The sequence below is a fragment of the Sphaerodactylus townsendi genome, linkage group LG04, assembly GCF_021028975.2.
Source record: "Sphaerodactylus townsendi isolate TG3544 linkage group LG04, MPM_Stown_v2.3, whole genome shotgun sequence".
NCBI classification, from domain to species: domain Eukaryota; kingdom Metazoa; phylum Chordata; class Lepidosauria; order Squamata; family Sphaerodactylidae; genus Sphaerodactylus; species Sphaerodactylus townsendi.
Genome location: NC_059428.1, coordinates 155439402 through 155463154, shown reverse-complemented (window position 1 = coordinate 155463154; position 23753 = coordinate 155439402). Strand labels below are relative to the sequence as shown.

General features: G+C 47.9%; 1 protein-coding gene across 1 annotated transcript in view; it reads right to left on the bottom strand.

Annotated features, from left to right (window-relative positions):
* Window positions 1-23753, bottom strand: part of SHISA9 (shisa family member 9) — a 198551-nt gene that overhangs the window by 18755 nt on the left and 156043 nt on the right. Inside the window, exon 3 of the mRNA XM_048494611.1 lies at window positions 11533-11688. Coding sequence (XP_048350568.1) covers window positions 11533-11688 — 156 coding nt within the window. The remainder of the gene's footprint in view (window positions 1-11532; window positions 11689-23753) is intronic.

Below are 23753 nucleotides of genomic sequence, written 5' to 3'. Positions count from 1 at the left end.
CCCCCCCCCCCCGCATCTCCCTGACCAAACATTTATCTCCAAACAAACAATTATTTGCTCTGGACTCTTAGTCAGAAACACTCATTATATAAGACTTGACCAATCTGTCACTGCGGTTCTTTAGCTGAGTCAGATCATCAGTCTATCAAGGTCAGTGCTGTTTACTTTGCCGGGTGGCAGCTGCCCACAATCTCAGACCGAGGTCTTTCACGACCCCTCCTGCCCTGAGCTTGTGAATGTGCGGAGGTTTGTACTGAACCTGGGACCTTCCGTACGCAAAGCAGATGGCCCACCCTTGAGCTACGGCATTAAGGTAAGGAAAAGGCCTCTCGTTAAATCCCGGAGGAACGCGATTATGCCTGGATTCCCTGTGGCGGCTCCTGCCAAACCAAGACAGAGAGCTAAAGCAGGCTGCGGTCAGGGACATAGGTATAGATTTTTTAGGGGGGGGGGGGTTGGGGGGGCCCACACCCCCACCCGCCCCTAGGGCATGGCCAGGCCTCCCCAAGCCCCGCCCCCGGCCTAGCGCTTATAAAAGCAGCTCTCCAAAGCCGGGGACGGCAGACTCCCCCGCCCTGCCCTCCCCTGCCCCCCACCAGCTGGGCTCCCAGCCGGCAACTGGCAGTTCCTTCTGCCCTCCCCTCTGGGCAGAGGCACTTAAGAGGGAAAATGGAGCCCGGTGCAAAATCTGAGTTTTGCGTCCCGTCCCCTCCCCCCGGGCAGCCGCTGTGATGCTGGAATCCACCCCCAAACAGCATCACTTTCAATGGCGTTTAAACTAGAGAGCCCAAATTCTTCTTTTAAATCCACCTTAAAGGGAGAATCTGGGGTCCCCAGTTAAACAACATTGAAAGTGATGCTGTTTTGGCGTGGATTATCACCCACCATAAAACAGCATCACTTTCAATGTGGTGTAGTGGTTAAGAGCAGGTGCATTCTAATCTGGAGGAACCAGGTTTGATTCCCTGCTCTGCCGCTTGAACTGTGGAGGCTTATCTGGGGAATTCAAATTAGCCTGTGCCCTCCCACACATGCCAGCTGGGTGACCTTGGGCTAGTCACAGTTCTTCGGAGCTCTCTCAGTCCCACCCACCTCACAGGGTGTTTGTTGGGGAGGGGGGAGGGAAAGGAGTTTGTCAGCCCCTTTGAGTCTCCTACAGGAGAGAAAGGGGGGATATAAATCCAACTCTTCTTCTTCTGTGCAAACAGTCTTACCTACAATAACCAGAGTACAAGATTACTTTGTGGGAGTCAGGAGAATTAAGTTTGAGGCGTCAGTACATCTTGTCAGCTCAGGCAAACACCTGACTGGTTTTTTCCCTGGCAATCGAATGAACAAATTCTCCCTTCCCCTTTGGAATACCATTAGACCAGAAGGAAAAAAGGTAGATTAAGTACTCAAAGCGATTTATGCGGCAGCGAAGGCGGCCCCGTGCCAGCGGAAAACGGGCTCCGTTCTCAGGCGAGGAAAATTTACATTCTCGCATTCCAAACAAATCGTGCAAACTCTGCAAAACTCTTTGCTGGCTTCTGGGAGGAAAAAATTATCCTGCGGCTGATTTTATGTGACAGCTAAGGTGGTGGCGGCGGTGTGGGCGCAGAAGAAAACCCACCGGACATTTGCCCTTCAGACCAGTGGAGAGTAAAATTGGTGTGAAATTACCAACGGAGACCGAACACATCAAAGGAAGACAGCTTGGGACTGAATCAACAACAAGCGGCATTTCCAGGGATTTTATACTTATGGCAAGAACTGGGGACACTCAGGCCGTGAGCCCGTGGTGCTGACATGGTCCTCAACCAAAGTGGGGGGAAAAAAACAGAAAGCTTTGCAAAATATTTATCCTTGTGAAGGCTTAACAGATAATCTAGGAACGAACATGATTTTTGCCTTTAAATCAAGGCTGCCCTTCCTCCAAAGAGCACCGAGTAGCATACAAAGAGTCCTCTCCAGTGGTGGGATCCAAAAATTTTAGTAACAGGTTCCCATGGTGGTGGGATTCAAACATTGGCATAGCGCCAATGGGGCTGGGCAGGGCACAACGGGGGCGTGGCCAGGCATTCCGGGGGTGCGGCATTCCTGGGTGGGGCTGTGGCAAGGACGCAGCCGCTGCGCCGGTCCTTGGGCAGGAAACTAATGCACGCAGGCGCAGGCTGCCACGCACACTGGTGCACCTCCTGCTAGACTGCTTCAAGTTCTGCACGCTACTGCTGAGGAGGGGAGGAGGAGCGTACCTAAGGCAAAAATCACATGGCAAAATCACCATTTAGTAACCCCCTCTCGGCACACACAAATAATTAGTAACCTACTCTCGGGAACCTGTGAGAACCTGCTGGATCCCACCTCTGGTCCTCTCTCTTTTGTTCTTACATCCACACTGTGAGGTAGGTTAGGCTGAGGAAGGATTGCCCCAAGGGGATGAGGTCTCCTGCTATAGCCTCGCCCTACAGCCAAATAGTTGGCTCCCAAGTCGTTCGCCAGCTAGGATTTGTCAGCGAGGTGGCAGAGCTTGGATTTGAACATGGGTCTGTCTCCCAGATCCTAGTCTGGAATAAAAAATACTGGCTATTTACCAAGTGGTAAACTAATAATCGGACGCTCATAAGATAGAGACGGGCAATCCCTGCCCCCTAAGCTCGACATTAAAAAAACCAAAGGTTTTTTTTTTTTGCAGGTGTCAATGTCAAATACTTGAAAAAAAAACTTTCAAGCAGTTGCCAGTGGAGTTTGCAAGCTCACCCCAATACACAGACAAAACTGAATTATTCAACGAGGGCTTTTTAAACACGGGGGACAGGGATGTACTGTAATGTAACCATTTGGAAAGATATTTCGGCGACAGGACAGGGATCGTGGACGACGCGACAATGTTCTGTCTGCTCTTATAAGTAAGCTTTCTGCGATGTGATTTCTGCATCGTTTAACAGATCGTGTTTAAATGCTCATTATGCCTTGCTTCAGCTCGGTTTCAGATTTCTGCTTGCCTTCAGGTCTCAGCCGAGCTTGTTCTGGTGCACAGTTTATTGGATGTCCGATCCTGCAGATGTGACCCACCTTGGGTCTCAGCAAGATAGGTGGACTACAAATAACGTAAACAAACAAACGAATATAATCGGGGCGATGACCGACCACATGTTCTCCGGTACAACCGTTCTACTATCTGTTGGAAGAAAAGGGACTTTACGCTGTTTCCTGCCTCATCCTACAGAGGGGTTTTTTACTAGCGAGCTAGTGGCTAGATAGGGACTTAGGAATTTGTCACCTTTACTCTATCATGCTGAGTCTATCCCTTTGATGTAGACTGATACTCTTAAGGACTTCCTCCCTTGCTTCCGCCTTCTTCTCGAAACCCTCTCCATTACTCTTACCTTCACCATGCCTAGGGAGAGGATGTGTCTCCTATGCATCCGCCTCCATCCAGCTAGATTAGATTAGATAGTAAACCTAACTCTCCACCTTTCTATCCAGAATGGAGTTCACTAATAAATACACTTTTTATTAGACTAGAAACTACAAATGACTCTGACTTTCTTTTGTGTCTGAAGTTCTCTCTAGCAAGCTCAACCACGTGTTCGTGCTCAGGTAAGCTTCCCTGTGTTTAGCCTCTGTGCCACTCTGCTACTTTTCAAGGGATACACACGCACCAGGTGTGGATCTCCCAACACTATCTTTGTCATGATATATAAAAAAGAGTGAAAAGTTCACACAAAGAGGTCATTTCAAGTTAGCAAAGGTTTGCCCAACCCAAGGACGTAGGTATAGATTTTTTATGGGGGGGTTCAGGGGTGGGGCCACACCCCCACCCACCCCTAGGGCATGGCCATGCCTCCCCAAGCCCCGCCCCTGGCCTAGCGTTTATAAAAGCAGCTCTCTGAGGTCAGGGATAGCAGACTCCGCTGCCCTGCCCTCCCCTCTGGGCAGAGGAATAGAGGGAAAATGGAGCCTGGTGCAAAATCTGAGTTTTGCCCCCCCCCCCCCCCCGGGCAGCCACTGTGATGCTGGACTCCACCCCCAAACAGCATCACTTTCAATGGCGTTCAAACTAGAGAGCCCAAATTCTCCTTTTAAATCCACCTTAAAGGGAGAATCTGGGGTCCCTAGTTAAAGAACATTGAAAGTGATGCTGTTTTGGCGTGGATTATCCCCCACCCTGAAACAGCATCACTTTCAATGTGGCGTAGTGGTTAAGAGCAGGTGCATTTAAATCTGGAGGAACCGGGTTTCCCTGCTCTGCCACTTGAACTGTGAAGACTTATCTGGGGAATTCAGATTAGTCTGTGCACTCCCACACATGCCAGCTGGGTGACCTTGGGCTAGTCACAGCTTTTCGGAGCTCTCTCAGCCCCACCCACCTCACAGGGTGTTTGTTGTGAGGGAGCAAGGGAAAGGAGATTGTGAAAGCCTTTGGAGTCTCCTACAGGAGAGAAAGGGGGGATATAAATCAAACTCTTATTCTTCTTCTAAAATGAGGGACCTCAGATTCTCCCTTTAAATCCCACATGCCGAGAAGAGGGTTGGATTTAAAGCGAGAATCTGGGGAAGACAGAGGGGTGCCTGCTGTCAGGGGTGCAATTGTTAAGCTAGAAGCACCAAACTTTCAGGGTATCTTTAGGAGTCTCTCCTAATGATACCACCCAGGTTTGGTGACGTTTGGTTCAGGGGTCCAAAGTTATGGACCCTCAAAGGTGTAGCCCCCATCTTCTATTAGCTCCCATTGGAAACAATGGAGGATGGGGGCACCCCCTTTGGGAGTCCATAACTTTGGACCCCCTGAACCAAACCTCACCAAACCTGGGTAGTATCATCAGGGGAGTCCCCCAAATAATCCCTGAAAGTTTGGTGCTGCTAGTCCAAACAATGCGCCCACTGCAGGCCAGAAACCGAAAAAGCACTAAAATGCTTTAAAAACCCACAAACGGGTGTTCGGAGCTTCGGACATGAATGGGGGGGTTCAAACCCGAGAACCCCTTCCTTACCTACGTGCATGGCCCAACCCAAGGACGGAGACAGTCAGTCTAAGGGCAAAGTAGCAAAGATTAACCTTTAACATGATTGGTGAAGTCAACTGTGATTCTAGACCAATGAGAGGCCTGGGCGGGGAAAAGTATCCCTGATGTATGATATGCTGAGTTGAGTTGAGACTGAGTTAAGTTCTGTGTGTGTTGAACTTTGTTATTGCTGAAGAGTTCTGTATAGTTTGATAGTCTTGTATATGTAGACTTGTGTAACCTTGCAACTGCTAAAGTAAAAGCCTTCCTATGGAAAGAACATCTTGTGTGGAGAGTATTCTTTTCCATGAATGATAGAAGGTTGCAGTGAGTGCAAGAAGACCAAAGATCTTCTCATCTTACCAGAGTGATTCCGCTTTAAACTCTGCTGATAATCTTGATTAGGCAGAGCATAATAGAGCATATTTGTTTTGTATCACGCAGAATGTGACCGCTCTTTCCTGATGTAAGAAACAAACACATCTCTAGCAGCTGTCACATTTTGAGTGTGAGTGCAAACGCATCTGGCGGAAGGAAACGGGGCAGTCCTGTTTTCACACCAAGATGCTCTTCAGCAACTGTACAGGCAGATCTCCTTGTCTGACAGCAAGCCCTGTCCTGTAACATACTCCGCCTAATGGGTGATCTGGGCATGCCCAGACTCTCCCTTGAAATAAGCCCTGAAGAACGATGACAGTCAGTTTCTGGGGACGATAGCACGGATGGTGGCCGCTCGCCTGATTCTTTCAAGCTCGACGCACAATTTGACGGGAAGAGGTGAGGCGACACCCGCACTGTTGGAAAGCGTGTCACATTTTGGCGTGCGATCGGTTCTGACAGGGCCGACGCTTCCGAGAGAAGATTCCCAGTTTTGGTCTGTGTGTTACATCTGCAGTGGCTGCATCGGCCTTTCACAGTTCTGTTTGGCCGCTCCGGGACGGAGGTCATTTTGAGAGCTGTTTTGGCTCGGGGGATTCAAACGGCGCAATGAAATTCCCAGCTTGCTTGAGGCTCAATGGTCCAAACGTTCAAAAAACAAAAACAGCAAGGAAGACACTGACATTACAGTTGGGGTGTGTGTGTGTGCAAGATCTTGGGTTTGTGATCAAATGTTAAGATGACATCAAACCCCAGACCCTACCTGCTGTCAAAGGTAGCCAAATATTAAAAAAAAATGCATTTGACTCCCAGCAAAACACAACTACTATTATTTACAAAAGTACCCACCTTGACTTGGATGGGTCAGGCTAGCCCAGGGGTCTGCAACCTGCAGCCCTCCAGATGTTCATGGACGACAATTCCCATCAGCCCCTGCCAGCATGGTTGGCAGGGGCTGAAGGGAATTGTAGTCCATGAACATCTGGAGAGCTGCAGGTTGCAGACCCCTGGGCTAGCCTGATCTTTGGCCCCAAAATAGTGACAATCTCTCTCCATGTGTTAGAAGCTGCTGATGAAACAACTTCTGAAAAATCTGCATCAGCAATTGGATCTCCAACAGCCAATCAGAAGTTATGTTGGGTAAATACTCCACTTGGCTCCACCCACATTCTAAAAATTTAAGGGCAGCAGGGCAGGTGTCTGTGAGCACCATCATGTTGAAGATCTCCAGCGTATAGAAAGAAAACAGTACCATACACACCTATTTGCTGCAACAGGAAGACCCCCTATCCATCCTTTTCATGGGGGTCACTAAAAAATTGACGACTCACATAAAGCTGTCAATGAAGTAAGAATGAAGTACCACCATGGCATAGTCAAGCCGTGGTGGCGAACCTTTGGCACTCCAAATGTTATGGACTACAATTCCCATCAGCCCCTGCCAATTGGCCATGCTGGCAGGGGCTGATGGGAATTGTAGTCCATAACATCTGGAGTGCCAAGGGTTCGCCACCATTGGCATAGTGGTTAAGAGCAGATGCACTCTAATCTGGAGAACCGGGTTTGATTCTTCGCTCTGCCACTTGAACTGTGGAGGCTTATCTGGGGAACCAGATTAGCTTGTGCATTCCAACACATGCCAGCTGGGTGACCTTGGGCTAGTCACAGTTCTCTCTGAGCTCTCTCAGCCCCACCCACCTCACAGGGTGTTTGTTGTGGTGGGGGAAGGGGAAGAAGATTGTAAACCCCTTTGAGTCTTACAGGAGAGAAAGGGGGAATATAAATCTTCAACTTTCACAGGATTAAGTGATATCCTGCAGCACCTTTGAATCAGGGATTGGGGGGTGGACGGACAATTCAAGTTTCTTGCGTCATCCTTGAACAGGAGAGATCCCTGAGCCCAGAGCTGAATTAAGGCGAATGTATTTGTCTAGCCTTTTGGTGCTGTTCCGCTTAAAATAAATGCTCAACTGTGCATTATGAGCCTAACATGTGAAATCACTAATGAAATCATCCTGTGGGTGGGACAAATGAGGCACTCATATTCTGTTTGGGGGCACTAAACCTAGTGAGACATCCCTGAAGTTAAGACTCTCTTCCTCTCTCTCTTTTGAAACCTAAGAAGCCTCACATTCAAGATGTACTGCTGTCTGAAATTCAAGAGGGGAAGGGAAGGAAACTCTGTTCAGTCTGTGGCTCATGCCGAGGTTTGTCAGGGAACAAAGTTCCTCCTTGAGATTTCTGCTTACCAAATCTCAAGGTGCGGTTGTTAACATGGCAAGGATGCATTCGCCGAGCTGCCTTCCGACCTCCTCTCTTCCAAAACAACATCAGACAATGTCATCTGTCCTGGAGCAATACTTGGATATCTCCCGTTCCTTTATGAGAAGGAGGCTCCGTTTCATAGGGGAATATCTTCTCATCCATCCTTCAGTTTCCAGAAAAGCGGGTTGTGTATACATCTTAGCGCCGTCCGCAGGGAGAGAGGGGAGCAGCTTGTTCGGCGTGTAGCTCAGCACACCGCACAAGAGATGCCAGGAGGAAAATAGCTCTGGCAAAGATCAAACGTGCCTTTGAAGAATGAGATAGGATATACTTCAGTTTAGGAGGGGAAGAATATTCCGTACGTTACCATCTGAATTTTGATACGACGGGTGTTGGTGCCAACAGTCAAAGTGAAATGGATTTGAACAGTGGTGGCGAACCTTTGGCACGAACCAATTGGCCATGCTGGCAGGGGCTGATGGGAATTGTAGTCCATAACATCTGGAGTGCCAAAGGTTCGCCACCACGGGGATATGAAATCTTCAGCTTGGTTTTCCTAGCTCTTCAAGAGGACAATTCCTGATTGGCGAAATGAGCGAATGGCATGTAGTGAGCGTTCTTTCATATTGGCTAAAGAGAACACAGGAGAGAAGGCAGCGTGGTATAGGCCGGAGAGCCAGCGGGGTGTCGTGGTTAAGAGCAGGTGCACTCTAATCTGGAGAACCGGGTTTGATTCCCCACTCCTCCGCCTGAGTGGCGGAGGCTTCTCTGGTGAACCAGATGTGTTTCCGCACTCCTACGTACCTGCTAGGTGACCTTGGGCTAGTCACAGTTCTTTGGAGCTCTCTCAGCCCCACCTACCTCACAGTGTGTTTGTTGTTGGGGGCGGGGGGGAGAGAAGGGAGATTGTAAGTCCCTTTGAGTCTCTTTACAATTAAACTATTTATATGCCATTAAAGGTATTCGAAATCGATTCATGGTGGTGAGTCTCTTTACAGGAAAGAAAGGGGGGATATAAATCCAAACTCTTCTTCTTGTTGTCATAAGCCAAGCAGGGTCTGAACTTGGAAGGGAAATCTCTAAGGAAGGATCTACGGGGGAGACATGGCAAGCTACCTCTGCTTCTCACTTGCCTTAAAAGCCCCTTCCGAAGGTTGCCGCAAGTTGGCTGAAAGATTGACAGCATTTTACACACACAAGGAGAAAACACCAGTGGTTACTGTCTGTCTGTCTACTCTAGAACAATGTTATCCTGCCCTTCCTCCATACAATCAAGACTGGCATAAATGGTTATCTGTTTCCAATTTTAGCCTCCCAACAAGCCCATGAAGTAGGGTAGGCTAAGAGCACATGACTGGTCCAAGGTCACCCACCCAATCATCAGGCCGGCCTTCTCTCCCATCCTCACAGGTGCCCTTCCTGAGCATTCTTTGAGGACTCTTGAAAAGACCTCTCCACCTTTCCTCAAGGACTCTCAGAGAAGGCTCGGGGAAAACTTGAGCTAATTAGAAGGTGAGGCACAGCAAGCTCACCCCTCACTGTCTGGGAAGTGTTTATATACATATAAGAACTTTTTGCTGTTTAAACAAAAGATAAATAACGGTGACCTTTTGAATTTGGCTACTCGCTCCCTCCTGTGAGCTGAAAGAGACCTTCAGCGCGCTTTTAGCATAATCATTAATTAATCGCAGCGTCTCCGTTTCCTTCTTGGCAGCTCCAGAGACTGCACTTCTCTTTAGTGCAAACCTTCCACGAAATTCCAGGACTCTGGGTCACAAATGACCACAGGCCGTGCCAGCCTTTTGGAAACCGAGCTCTAGATTGAGTTTGCTGAAGGCGAAATAGCTATCTCCTTGTAAAAAACAAAAAAGAGGCTGCTAAGCCCTTTTGCTGACTGTCACGTCCCAGAATTACTTATCTACATGGGCAGAAATCAACACCCAAATCAAGCTGGCGAAATCCAATTCTCCTAGTTTGGCTTCCCCGCTGCTTTGGCTGTCTTGTCCGTCTTACAACCCTTCAGGGACTCCTGACTTATCTGTTCACATCATAGCGTCACAAAGCTGGAAGCAGTCCCGTAGGCTATCGAGGCCTGTACCCCGCCTCCTCCTCAGCTCAATCAGCCTAAAGCAGTGGTGGCGAACCTATGGCACGGGGTGCCAGAGGTGGCACTCAGAGCCTTCTCTCTGGGCACGCGCAAACAGAGTGCCCCACATCTAGGCTGGCCTGGGCCGCTGGGCTCGATTATTAGCATTAAACCTAAGACCTAGTTTTGGGGAAGCAGTGTAGGTAACCCTGTTAAGTGCTGTTAAACCCCACTGATTTTCATGCAAAGAACTAAAGCGCGATCCTTTACCTGGGAGTAAGCTTGGTTGCTGGCAGTGGGGCTTGCTTCTGAGTAAACCCTTCTAGGGTCGTGATTCACCGGTTGGAAGAGTTGCACGGTTGCTTCAAAGCAAAGCCACCGACTACCACCAAGCTTACTTCTGAGTAACGCATACCTTGGAGCCAACCGTTTTTTCTATACTAAAACCTCAATATTCAGGTTCAATTGCCGCGTTGGCACTTTGCGATAAATAAGTGGGTTTTGGGTTGCAGTTTGGGCACTTGGCCTCGAAAAGGTTCACCATCACTGGCCTAAAGCCCCCCTGGTGAGTGCTTGCCCAACTGCTGCTTGAAGACTGCCACTAAGGGGTCGCTCACCACTTCCCTGGGCAGCCAAGCCCACTGTTTTACTACTCTTAAGGTAAAGAAAAAACCCCTGATATCCAGTCAGACCCTTTCTACTGATAAAAGGGCAGACAGCACCCATGAGACTCAAACCAACAGCAGATTATTCAGAAAGTATTGCAAACAATCGCAAGTATCGAAAGGGCTGTTGGGCTAGGCTTTCATCTGATCAACAATCTTTGGTTCATTTTCCTATGGTGGCGAACCTTTGGCACTCCAGATGTTATGGACTACAATTCCCATCAGCCCAATTGGCCATGCTGGAAGGGGCTGATGGGAATTGTAATCCATAACATCTGGAGTGGACTCAAAGGTTCTCCCTACTGATCTAGAAGACTTCGACGAGGTTTCCTCCGGCGTAATAGCAAAGAAACCTGCAGGGCCGAGGCGATGGTAGCTTGAAATTCGCCCGTCCAAATTTCTCCCTGGATGTTGGAGCTCTGAATTTCCCAGTCTTACTGATCAGGTGGCACCAAAATCTGCCCATCTTCCGTTTGCTCGCTGAGTTTTAAACAGAGCCGTGTGCACACGCTACCTTTTCAGTTCTCACAGCTCCTTTGTGGTTTTTTCCTATATACTTGCATCCACGCTGGTCTGTTTGAAGTGGCTTATAATGCGCCCGCGCACATCATTAAAACAGGGGAGCAGGAAGGCAGCAAAGGCATGAAAGAACCAAGGGGAGAGACAGCGGCAGCACCTAAGCCAACTTGGGAGATTAATTTTAGACAGATGGAAGTTGGGGGCGTGGGCAGAATGACCCAATAAAACAAGAACTTCATGTGAAGCACCTGACGCTTCCTAAACAAAAGTCGCCGAAGACAAACTGGTTTTGCGTACAAGCGCAGGTTCTCCAAGACGCCCCTCGGATCCCCTTGACGTCAAAACGAAATGTGAAATCTCACACCGCCACCGACAGGCTTTTCAAAATGGCAGCAAAGTGTCGGATCCAGAAGATCAATTCAGTTCATGGGGGCACTTTCTTCCAGCTCAAGCAGACTGACGCAGAACGTTTTGAGTCAGCAGAAAGCTCCCCGAACCCAATGGAAGTCTCATAGGGCCCAGGACAATTGCATTCATAGGCTAAGGAAAAGCTGTGTTTCCCCTTGAATTTAGGAGCCAAAAACCAGAAGAAAGGGAGGGGGGGGAGAGAAATGGCCTTTTTGTTCCTTACCCACTGCCTTTAGAGAAGCGTACTTGTTCAGTTCCTTTCCCGGAGGCTGCTGTTCATACGGGTTTGTGATCTGTCCCATACTTGGATAGGAGTGCGGATGCGTTAGCTGAGGAAGGAGGGGAGAAGTCGGCACCACATTGTTCATCTGTGTCGCATCTGCAGGAAAGAACATGGGAGGGGAATCGTCAAATTAAAATGAAGAGGAACGGTTGGGCGTTACATTCAATATCAATGTTGCATCCCCACCCATTGAGAGCCAGCGTGGCGTACTGGTTAAGTGCAGGCGCACTCTAATCTGGAGAACCGGGTTTGATTCCCCGCTCTGCCACTTGAGCGGAGGAGGCTTATCTGGTGAACCAGATTAGCTTGTGCACTCCAACACATGCCAGCTGGGTGACCTTGGGCTAGTCACAGCTCTACGGAGCTCTCTCAGCCCTCACCTCACAGGGAAGGGAACGGAGGTTGTAAGCTCCCTTGAGTCTCCTTACAGGAGAGAAAGAGGGGATATAAATCCAAACTCTTATTCTTCTTAAGACTGACGGCAATTTTGCAGCTGTTTAATAAAAAGCTGTAAAATGCTAAACAACAAACCAAAAGAAACAGCTCAAAGAACGGGTCATCCCAACCATGAAAGGAGAAGAAGAAGAGTTGGATTTATATCCCCCCTTTCTCTCCAGCAAGGAGACTCAAAGGGGCTGATAATCTCCTTGCCCTTCCCCCCTCACAACAAACTCCCTGTGAGGTAGGTGGGGCTGAGAGAGCTCCGAAGAACTGTGACTAGCCCAAGGTCACCCAGCTGGCGTGCGTTGGAGTGCACAGGCTAATCTGAATTCCCCAGATAAGCCCCCACAGCTCAAGGGGCAGAGCAGGGAATCAAACCCAGTTCCTCCAGATTAGAGTGCACCTGCTCTTAACCAGTACACCACAGAGGAGGAGAAAATACGTAGACACCTAAGCACAATAAGCAACGTTAGCTAGCTTCTAAGAAGCAAAGGGCTGTGTCTCAGTGGTAGAGCACTCGCTTTGCTTGGCTCAATTCCCAACATCTAGTTAAAAGGACCAGGTAGTACACGATGTGAAAGACCGCACCCCGAGACCCTGGAGAATGACAGCCAATTGTAGACCAGAAAGACGTTGATGGACTGATGGTTTGCTTTGGCACCAGGCAGTTTCACATGTTCGTGGCTCAGTGGAGGATTTGGAAGGGATGGATTTTAAAGCCGGAAGAATCCCTTGTGAGTTTTGAGGGTACACAATGTTCTCCGGCCTACGCCGATGTTCTGCCATCCAAAGCTCTGCGGGCTCCAGTGTGCTCAAAAGATCAGGAGATTCCCCCCATGTTCTCCTTGAACAGAATTACGCTGCCCGAACCAAAGTTCTTCAGTGAGTCACAAATAGAGGAGAGCTACACAAAGGAATCCCACTAAGAGAGGCTGTGCAAGTATCAAAGCAACAACTGTAAGTTGGATCCTTTGAATCTGTCCCGATAATGGCGGGACCTTCTTTCAGCAGAAGAAGGCTTGGTTCTCGCAGGCCTCCTGCCGGACGGACAATGCCATCCCAAAGCAGGTACAAACAAGTCCATTGAAATCAGTGGGCTTACAAAGGGGTAACGTGGATTTGGATTGTGCTGCAGGGCTCATTTTATCAGAGGAAGGGTCCTTCGTTCACACCAAGGCTCTGATATTAGGAGAACAGGACTGGACCCCATGTTCATCAAGCTGGGAAATAATACCTGAAAAACTACGATAGGTGACATTTGTACTAGCTCAGCAAAATTTAGTAGCAGAGTCAGTGCTGGATTTACCTATAGGTTGGCACCTTGTGAGGCAGGTGGGGCTGGGAGAGTTCCAAAGAACTGTGACTTGCCCAGCTGGCATGTGTTAGAGTGCAGAAATACATCTGGTTCACCAGATAAGCCTCTGCCACTCAGGTGGAGGAATGGGGAATCCAACCCGGATCTCTAGATTAGAGTGCACTTGCTCTTAACCACTACACGATGCTAGCAGCTATGGGTGGACTTACACATTCTTCCTTGAATCTGTTCCATTTCTCTTTGGAGCCATATAACATAATGACACCAAATGCATCCCTTGGCAGAAAGTCCAGTGAGTCAGTGATACGTTATGTGAGAAAGTTCTCTGGTTTCTCCTGAATCAGTTTCATTGGTCACAACCAAGCTCTAACATTATGTAAGAGAGAGAAACAGAAAGGTTTTCTCCCCGTTTTCTCCAGAGAATGCGTCACATTATAAACCCCTATCACGTAGTTTCTCCTCCCTTCATTGAAACATCCCAAACTCTCTAGCCTCATCTCACAGGGAAGGTCTTCCAACCTCTCTGTTGTTCTGATTTCTCTTTTCAAAGCCTTTTCTAGCCCAATGACTCCCATTTTTTGAGACAGGGGTGGCCAGAACGAGACGCTAGGACCATCAAGTTGGGAGGAATAAAACATTATAAATGTGAGGGAGTGATTGACAAACGCAGGAATCACACGGAGACCAAGTACATTCCATTTGGAGATGCCCTGTTTGGAAATACTGAACACGTCAACACACTCCACTGCTTACTACAGCTTCCTTTTCAGCACGTTGGACAGCTCCATCACAGGTGGAAATTTTCATTCAACCACTGACCATTCTTGGCACAGCTACGTTTGTTGAGAGATTTGTACAGAATGGTCTTTGGTTCCTGCTTATCCCCTTCAACCAAGCTGGCGAGCTGAATTTGTGACACTCTCATTAACTCCCTCAGCATCAAATATAGGATTACGACAAGCAAGCAGAGGGGAAAGCTCACCAGGAAGGGGCGGCCATTTTATTCCCGTCGAGTGAACCGTTCCCGATCTGGCAGCATGCCCAATGCCCCTTCAAGGGCAGCCATTTGGCTGCCTGAAGGTAGCCAACCAAGCAGAAGGGATTTGCAGGGGGAACAGAGAGAGAAAACGAAAGGATGGGGGAGATCCAAGATAGTTTCTTCCAAGTGGTGCTTGTGTACAGAAGCAAACCGGCAGGTTCACAAATAAACATGAAATAGTATGGAAAAGGCTCTGGGCTTTTCGGTTTAATAAACAGCTGACTAAAGGAGACGGGAAAGAGGAGGATTATAAAATTATGTATGGTGCGGAGAAGCAGAGATCTTTCTCTCTGTCTGTCTCCCTTAACGCAAGAACTCACGGACACCCTGTGAAAGTGATGAGCAGTAGATGCAGGACAGGCCGCAGAAACTATTTCATAAATACGTAAGTTGTTTATACAGTCCACTGCCGCAAGATGTGGAGGAGCTGGGCAGAGGATTGGTTAAAGTTTTAGGCTAGGATCTGGGAAACCCGGTTCAAGTCTCAGCTCAGCCATTTGAGCCAGTCACCGTTTTCTCAGCCTACCCCAGCTCACGTGGTTGCGGTTAAGATGAAGCGGGGAAGGGTGAATCATCTGCTCCCAAGATCCTTGGAGGAGAGCTGGAAAATAAACGTGCTCTAGACACAAAGAGGTAATGACTGCTCATTTGGGTGGCTTTTTCCATACCGAGGAGGTTATGATTCGAAGGCAGGTAACAGCCAACCACCGTTGAACGTCTTTTTTGAAAACCCTACAGGGTCACCGTGAGCTAGCTGTGACTGGATGCCACTTTCTGCCACTACATAACAGCACAGCATCTTCTCAACTGACCAGGAGCAGTGATAGAGTTCACGTGCCTCAGAGCCACTGTGGACTGGTTAGAGTGATAGAGTTCACAGACCTCAGAGCCACTGTGGACTGGCTAGAGTGGTTTTCCATCTCATTTCTGGCTTTCTGTATCTACATGCCATATGGCTTTATTGTGTCCAACCCAAACTATACAGAATGCCAAAAATCTATCAATACTGCAAAAGGGGGGGGGGCGCACTAAACCTATGATTTTTCTCTCTTGTTTCCCGGTGCTTGCAGACACATAGACCATTACATAATACACTTCAACAGCTGCCGTCTGGGTCAGCCAATCAAATACCTACAGTCACATTGCATTGATTTACTGAACCGCTATTCGTAAAAGAACTCTCTCATTGTGCTGTAGCGGCACGTAGCTTGAGGTTAAATTGAAAATTTAGCATGTGGAGGTATGACTCCCAGTCACTCATGTTCTAATTATTTGTTATATTCCTTAACACTCAGGTCATGGCACCCCAGGAAGGGGAAAAACACACGTTTGCACTTTCAGATGGAGTTCACCTTTGTTCAATTACACGCAGAGTGAAAACAAGCCGCAGTATGAAAGAGGGGGGGGAAAGTACGGAACGGAGGCAGACAGCGACAATGCATTTTTACTTGATCCAAGATGTTGAAATGGGGGCGCTAAATTAATTTCGGGGTTTAACTGGTGGCCTACCTTGTCCTCAATGCTTTGGGCAAGTAGCTACTTTCAACACTGCAAATCCTGAAAATTATCCTCTAGCTCGGACCTGTCCTTTAGGTTACACTGTGAGTTAATCGGAAGAAAGAAATATTTCATGCTCCTGAATTCCTGCTGGATAGTATGCTGTGCCAGTCTGAGTTGTTTATGTCCCTAGAATCTGAATGTTAGAGAAGTTGTGTGTTCACCAAGAAGGGACAGCTTGTGGCTCAGCGGTAGAGCAACGACTTTGTACGCAGGAAGTCCTAGATTCATTTCCCCCGAACTCCAGTTTAAATGATCACATAGTGACGTGAACACCTCTGCCCGAGACCCTGGGGAGCAGCTACAAGTCTGAGTAGATAATACTGACCTTAATAGTGAAGGCACATTGTAACGTTAAGTCGGATCCATTAATTTTTTCTTTCTTTTTTTCAAAGGATCCCAAACAGAGTGGGAAGGGAAGGTTGTAAACTACACCTTTACATCGGTTAAGATCAGCCAATTATTCTTCTGGGATAAACAAGTCACACCATCTCTCAGTTGAATCCTCGTTTACTAACGAACCTCCCCGTTGAATCCTCGTTTACAAACTGTGTAACGTTATGAACAACGCAAAGTAACTCTTTTCTTGTTTACAGCTTACAGGCTTCAGGTTGCAAGTTTCAAGCAGGACAATAAGCACTGTCCAAACTGACAGAAATACATGGACTCGCAAAAAGAGATTCTAGCCCCTTCTTCACATGCAGAATAATGCACTTTCAATCCACTTTCCCAATTGTTTGCAAATGCATTTGGCTATTCTGCACAGCTGCAAAGTGCACTGAAAGTGGTTTGAAAGTGCATTATTCTGCATGTGCGGAAGAGGCCAGAGAGAGAGAGAGAGAGAGAGAGGAAAACGGACACCTCGCTCACAATATATGTTCCTATCCGAGCAGCTACACGTGCGTTGTAAAAAAGAGAGAGAGAGAGAAGTGTTTCATGCGAAGGCGCAAAAACAACCCTTATTGTTTTCATAGGCGCTTCCCGAACATGCAAAAGGCACACACGCAAACCGAAAAAGGGAGAACGGGCCCATCTATAACAAATGGCACTCTTTATAAATATGCTGGGCAGAATCCACATTTGAAACTTCTCCCAGCTTGCAGTGCTTGTGTGCTAGAACGAAAAACCCAACAAACAGACCCCGTGGTCTGCGAGGCAGCTTCAAATCTGGAATGAGTTTTAGAAATTACCCTAGATATGTCAGATTTCAGGAGGAACAGAACTCGGCACAACCTCTTAAACAATGAATGAGGGAATCTGCTTTATTTCTAATTTTATACAATAGAATTGGGAGGGGGGGAGAGGATTTCCCACCCTCCTTCATTTCCTTGCTCCAATATGATTCACTCAAGACACTCTCCGCCAGAGTCAATCAAAGGAGCAGATGTTCTACCCGCTACAAAGCTATTGCATTATCCAAAACAGCCTGCAGCGGGTTTTTTTTTTTCATTTCTCAAATGGGAAAAGGTGATGGCGAAATGATCCGAAAAGGCAGACAAACCCGACCCTAATTGACTATTTGGAAACCGTCCAGCACTGGCAAAAGCCATTCATGCAATAGGTGTCTTCCACCGCCTGCTTCAATGATTCAGCTTTAAAGGCCATAAAGTTCATCGTCTCCCCCCCCCCCAACACACGCACATCTCTTCTGCTTTGCGTTACTTGTTCTTTTTGTGGAAGAATGGATGTCATTTGCGAAGTCGTTCCATCAAAAACGCTGGTGTACAAGAGGCGGCTTTGCAGTTTGTTTTTAAAAAGCGTACTTCTGTTCCATGAACGAGAGAGCTCGTGTGGTGCAGTGATTAAGAGGGGTGGGCTCTGATCTGGAGAACTGGGTTCAATTCCCCACTCCTCCACATGAGCGGCGGACTCTTATCAGGCAAGCTGGATTTGTTTCTCCCCCCGCCCCCCCCTACACAAGATGCCTGCTGCATGACTTTGGGCCAGCCACAGTTCTCCCTGAAATCTCGCAGCCCCACCGATCTCCAACTTTTCCTATTCAATCCAATGAGGTTTACAAAATTGACCCATTCCACAACACCCGTCTTTGAGGAAGGCAGACCACATCCATCACCTGCCAGGAAAAGAGTTTGGAGAGGAAGCGAAAGGGAGTTTGTAAACCACCGCGAGTCTCCTTACAGGAGAGAAAGGAAGAATCTAAATCCAAGCTCTTCTTCTCTTTTCAGAGGTTTTCAGAAATAAGGTCGACAGGCACAGGAAACCCAGATTCAAATCGCCGCTCGTGCTGCTCAAGTTTTCTGGGTAACCTTGGACCAATCGCACACTCTCAGCCCCAGCCCTGGCTCGCATTTGGATGGGAGACTTCCAAGGAGTACAAGGGTTGTGATCAGAGGTGCACGTAGGGAAAATGTAGCCCGGTGCAAAATCTGAGTATCCTGCCCCCGCCTCCCCCAGTATGGGTGGCCGCCCTCCCCCACCACGACCAAGGAACTTTTTTTGCACCAGGTCATCAAGGAAGGAGAAGGGGTGGGGGTGATTTTCCGCCCCCCTTGTGACTAAATGGCTGCAACCCGAGGACATTTGACCCCATATGTCCCCCTGGGCTGTACGCCCCTGTTTGTGATGTGCAGGCGGGAGATAGCAAACCCCCTCAGAACATCTCTTTCCTTGAAAGTCTACAGGGTCCCCATAAGTCAGCAGGAAACAGATGCAAACGAATGCCAGATACGGAAAGCTGTGGCACGATGCCCATACTCCAATTCCGGAATTAATTTTAGAAACCCTCCTAGTTAAGCTAGAATTAAAGAGGAGTGGATCACAGCGCAGCGTGAAATTACGGAACAATAAACAGGAGCGGATATGGGGAAATAGGCTCTTGTCTGGTCTGAACCTGTTCCTTGGAATAGCCTGACACACTGAACTTGCATTTCTGCAGTCCCTAAAGGTGACATCAGGAGTACGTGAAACTGCCTGGGATGCTGCAGCGTTCTGTTGTAACATTATCAGGACTTTAATTATTTTATGATAGCTGCCGCCGCCGTTGTAATGGCTCCATTTAAAATTGGAAGGCTTCCTGCGGTTATTGTGCACCCGGAACCTCCAGTGCAGAACCGGCTCAACGAGTTCCACCGATGACCTCATTAAATACAGGCGAACGAGGCACAGGGGTTCACAATCACCGCTGCCAGGTCGCCAGTGGCAACCGTAAATCTAACTCTGGCAACCAGCAAGGACAGCCTGGCATATGCTTTTCCATAGGATCACGAGTTTTTTTGAAAAAGCTGTCGCAACACAGATGGGCAGCAAACACCAGGCTCAAAATGTCAGCAGGTTGCATCTTCGGAGAATGTCCTAAATTAAAAGCAGAGGATTCTACCAGGCGTGGCACAGTGGTTAAGAGCGGCGGATTTGGATCTGGAGGACCCGGTTTGATTCCTCACTCTTCCGCATGAGCGGCAGGCTCTTATCTGGTGGACAGGATTTGTTTTGTCTGTTCCTACCCATGAAGCCGGCTGGGTGACCTTGGGCCAGTCACGGTTCTCTCCAAACTCTCTCAGCCCCACCTACGTCACAAGGTGTCTGTGGTGGGGAGAGGAAGGGAAAGGCATTCGTAAGCCCCTATGAATCTCCTTCCAGGAGCGAAGTGGGGGTACATATCCAAATTCTTCTTCTGGCAGGTGATTAATGTGGTTTGCCTTCTGCAGAGATCGGTGTTGTAGTGTGGATCATTTCTGTAAACCTCACTGGATTAAATAGGGAATGTTGGAGTAAAGACATTTTCATACGCACCAAGCAAAGTGGCAACTATAATCTCTCAAAACAACAATAACAGCAACAACCACCCCAAATCAGCAGAACCCCCAGCAATAAAAAAAACCCAACCTCTTAAAAATCACAGTCACCTAGCTCACAAAACGTATTGACTGGATGGAATGAGATTTACTTCTTGCTTTTAAAAAGTAATTACTGGCTCATTAAATCACAATTGTTCTCTACTGAAGTTAATGTGCAATCTTTCAATTGTGGGACTCGCAAGGTACTTGCTCTACGTCTCACAAACGATGCAGCAGGGGGCTGGGAGGTGTATTGCGAAGCTTTGGAGAAGTAAATATAGAGGAAAACGAACTTGCAGTGTTGAGGCTATTCCTAACTTTTCGTCCAAGTTAACCAGCAGTCAGGGTATTTTGAATGCAAGTCAGATGTGCAGGGAGAAAGTTACCCTTGTGTGGTTCAAAATTCTATAACTCACCCTTGAGAGAGGGCTTTAAGGACGACTTGGGCAACTTCACTACCACTAAGCCAAATACAGCCCCCCCAGGGATGGTCTATCAGGCCTCTGACTTCACAACCACTAAACCAAATATAAACCCTTAGGGATGGTCTACCAGGCCTCTGACAACCCATTTATTTATTTGGCACCAGTAAAAACATGAGCAGTTCTACTGCATCATCCCAAAGGTCCATCTACACAAGGTTGTGAAGAAGAAGAAGAAGAAGAAGAAGAAGAAGAAGAAGAAGAAGAAGAAGAAGAAGAAGAAGAAGAAGAAGAAGAAGAAGAAGAAGAAGAAGAAGAAGAAGAAGAAGAAGAGCGGGATTTATATCCCCCTTTCTCTCCTATAGGAGACTCAAAGGGGCTTACAAACTCCTTTCCCTTCCCCTCTCACAACAAACACCCTGTGAGGTAGATGGGGTTGAGAGAGCTCCGAATAATTGTGACTAGCCCAAGGTCACCCAGCTGGCGTGTGTTGCAGTGACAGGCTAATCTGAATTCCCCGGATAAGCCTCCACAGCTCCAGTGGCAGAGCAGGGAATCAAACCCGGTTCCTGCAGATTAGAGTGCACCTGCTCTTCACCACTAGGCCACTGCTGCTCCTGAGCTGTGGGTGGGGGAAATATCTAGAGATTTTGGGGGTGAAGTCTGAGGAGGGCGGGGTTTGGGGAGGGGAGGAACCTCAGGAGGACACAATGCCATAGAATCCATCCTCCAAAAACGTCCATTTTTGGAGCTGACCTCTGTCATCTGGAGATCAACTGTGATAAGCTGGAGTTCTCCAGGCCCCGCCCGGATCTTGGTAACCCTACCCATCTAGCTTTCACAGGCAGCAGAATGGGATGGCAGGCTCCCAATTGGCCATGCTGACAGGGTCTGATGGGAATTGAAGTACATGAACATCTGGAGCGCCATAGGTTGGCCACCCCTGCCCTACACTTTTAAAAAGACCTTCCGGTGAGTGCTAGTGTTTGGGGGTTTTTTTTACTACTACTTAAGAGCTGCGTGGCATAGTGGTTAAGTGCTTGCACTGCCACTCACACGGTCAGGAGTTCAAGCCCCCTGTGGGTCAGATAACCTGGCAGCTGGTTCATGGTCAACTCAGCCATCCAACCATCCATTCCTTGGTTGGTAAATGAGTACCCAGCACATAGCTAGGGGGTAAAGAATAACCGGGGAAAGCAATGGCAAACTACCCCACAAATATGGCTTGCCTATGAAATCACTGATCGCAGTGGTACTTCGGAAGGTTGGGACACGAGTGAAGGGGAAACGCGCGCGAGGTGCTTTTTACCTTTGCGACGACTACAAAGAGTTTTCACACCCCCACCGGCACAGCCCCCTCCTGCCCCCTCAGGGCCTCGCTTAATAAAATTTTTTTGATGAAGATCTAGCATACCGTTCCACCCATAATTGCGGAACGGTAGAAGGGCAGATTATAGCATGGCTTCCCTTCCCTAATCCAAGTTACGCAGACGCCGGATCCATGGATAATTTCAAATTCCTCATCCCGTATCTGAACAATAAAAGTATGCAGGGCACATTTTGGTTCACACGCACAGTCTCTATTTTAAAAACAGTGGTGTGTGGTGGCTGAAACCGACACGGCTGATTCGCTCTTTATCTTTAATTCCCGTTTCCCTTTAGGCCTTTAAAATTCTTGTTCTTTGCAATCAGAACTGCAAACAGTTCGAATTATTTATGAAAACGGCCTCCGTAGTTGGGGAAAGCATAAAGGGGTTTATGAGCAGAGAGCAAAATTTCCCTAATTAATACCTCTGAGAAATATATATATATATATTTCAATTTAATGGTTTCTTAATGCTAAACTGTCTCTAATATTATGGTAAAATATGTTAACTACCTTGCTAGTCTGACTTGACAGATGAAAACGAGAGGGAAGCGATCTGTCACCTGCGGTTCTCGTGCCGCCCCAAACGAGGCTGTTTTCCTGTATTTACCCAATATGAGAACATTTGGCTTCGTTACTGATTGCGTCGCCATCTAAAAGGGATTCGTCTTCAGCTAGCTTATCAACAGTAAGATTTTTCTTAGAAGGATTCCACTGCTAATAGAGTTGCTGTTCTTTTTGTAAAAAAATTGGAATGGGGATAATCTTCAACGTACTGAGCAGGCCAGGGCTTTTGAATATCGATTCGACAACGTTCTCAGTAAAAGGGGAAAATAACAAAATGGTGGGCAGGGATCATTTTGAGGAGGATGATATATTGTGGTAAAGACAGCCAGCGTGGCGTAGTGGTCAACAGCAGGTGGATTCTAATCTGGAGAACCAGGTTTGATTCCCCACTCCTCCACCTGAGTGGCAGAGGCTTATCTGGTGAACCAGATGTGTCTCCACACTCCTACATTCCTGCTGGGTGACCTTGGTCTGGTCACAATTCTTTGGGACTCTCTCAGCCCCTCTGACCTCACAAGGTGTCTGTTATGGGGAGAGGAAGGGAAAGGAGCTCGTAAGCCACCTTGAGTCACCACCTGCCTCACAAGGTGTCTGTTATCGGGAGAGGAAGGGAAAGGAGCTTGGAAGCCATCTTGAGTCTCCTTACAGGAGAGAAAGGTGGGGTAGAAATCCAAACTCTTCTCTTCTAAAAGGGGTGGTGGTGTTTGAAAACGTTTTAGAAACGTTTTTGGGGGGATTTATGTGGAAAGGGCCTAGAACTAACATTCCCTTATTTGAAATTTTCTGAATCTGGACAATATAAAGGTTGATTCTGGGAATAATTTCACATTTCCCAATCCACCGGGCTTCTCGGCCTCTGTGGATCTAGCCCCTTTGCCTGACAGCCCAGCCCCTTACACTAAATGCCATCCTCTTGAACATTTGGGAAGTTGTTGCTTGTTCGCAAAGCAACGAATGGGACAGCATCAAATACAACACATTTGCACATGAAAGATTACAAATCTCAATTAAGTCTGCTCAACCCATCACGTGAGCCAGATCGATAGCGGGTGGGCATGAGGGGACTGCGTAAGAAGATCACAACCATTCAAAGAGCAGCTGTTCAAACCTGACCGCTTTGGGAGGCAGCCGGCCAGATATCTGAATTCAAAGAAAGAGCACCCATATACAAAATACAGCACTCGACAGAATCATGAAGGTCAAATGCATGTTTTAAACATGACTTTCCTCTCGAAGTGGCATGAACACAAAAAGCAGGGCAAGGAACGCTTACGGCACATGTTGCATACGCCCGTTCGTATGTGCGGGCGCACAGATCCCAGAATCATGGAGCTGGAAGGGGCCACAAAGGCCATCTAGTCCAACCCCCTGCTCAATGCTAAAACATCCCTGACAAGTGTTTGTCCAGTCACTGATTGAAGATTTCCAGGGAGGGAGAGCTCCCCACCACCCTGATCCCACTGCCGAACTCCTCTTTGGATTAAAAATGTTCCCCTAATATCCAACTGGTAGTGTTCTTCCTGTAATTTAAACCCATTAATGTGAGTCATATCCTCTGCTGACCACAGGAACAGCTCCCTAACCTCTTAAGCGACAGGGTTTCAAAATGATTATACTATTTGCTAACGGCAGTGAGAATTGTAGTTGCCGGACACTGGAA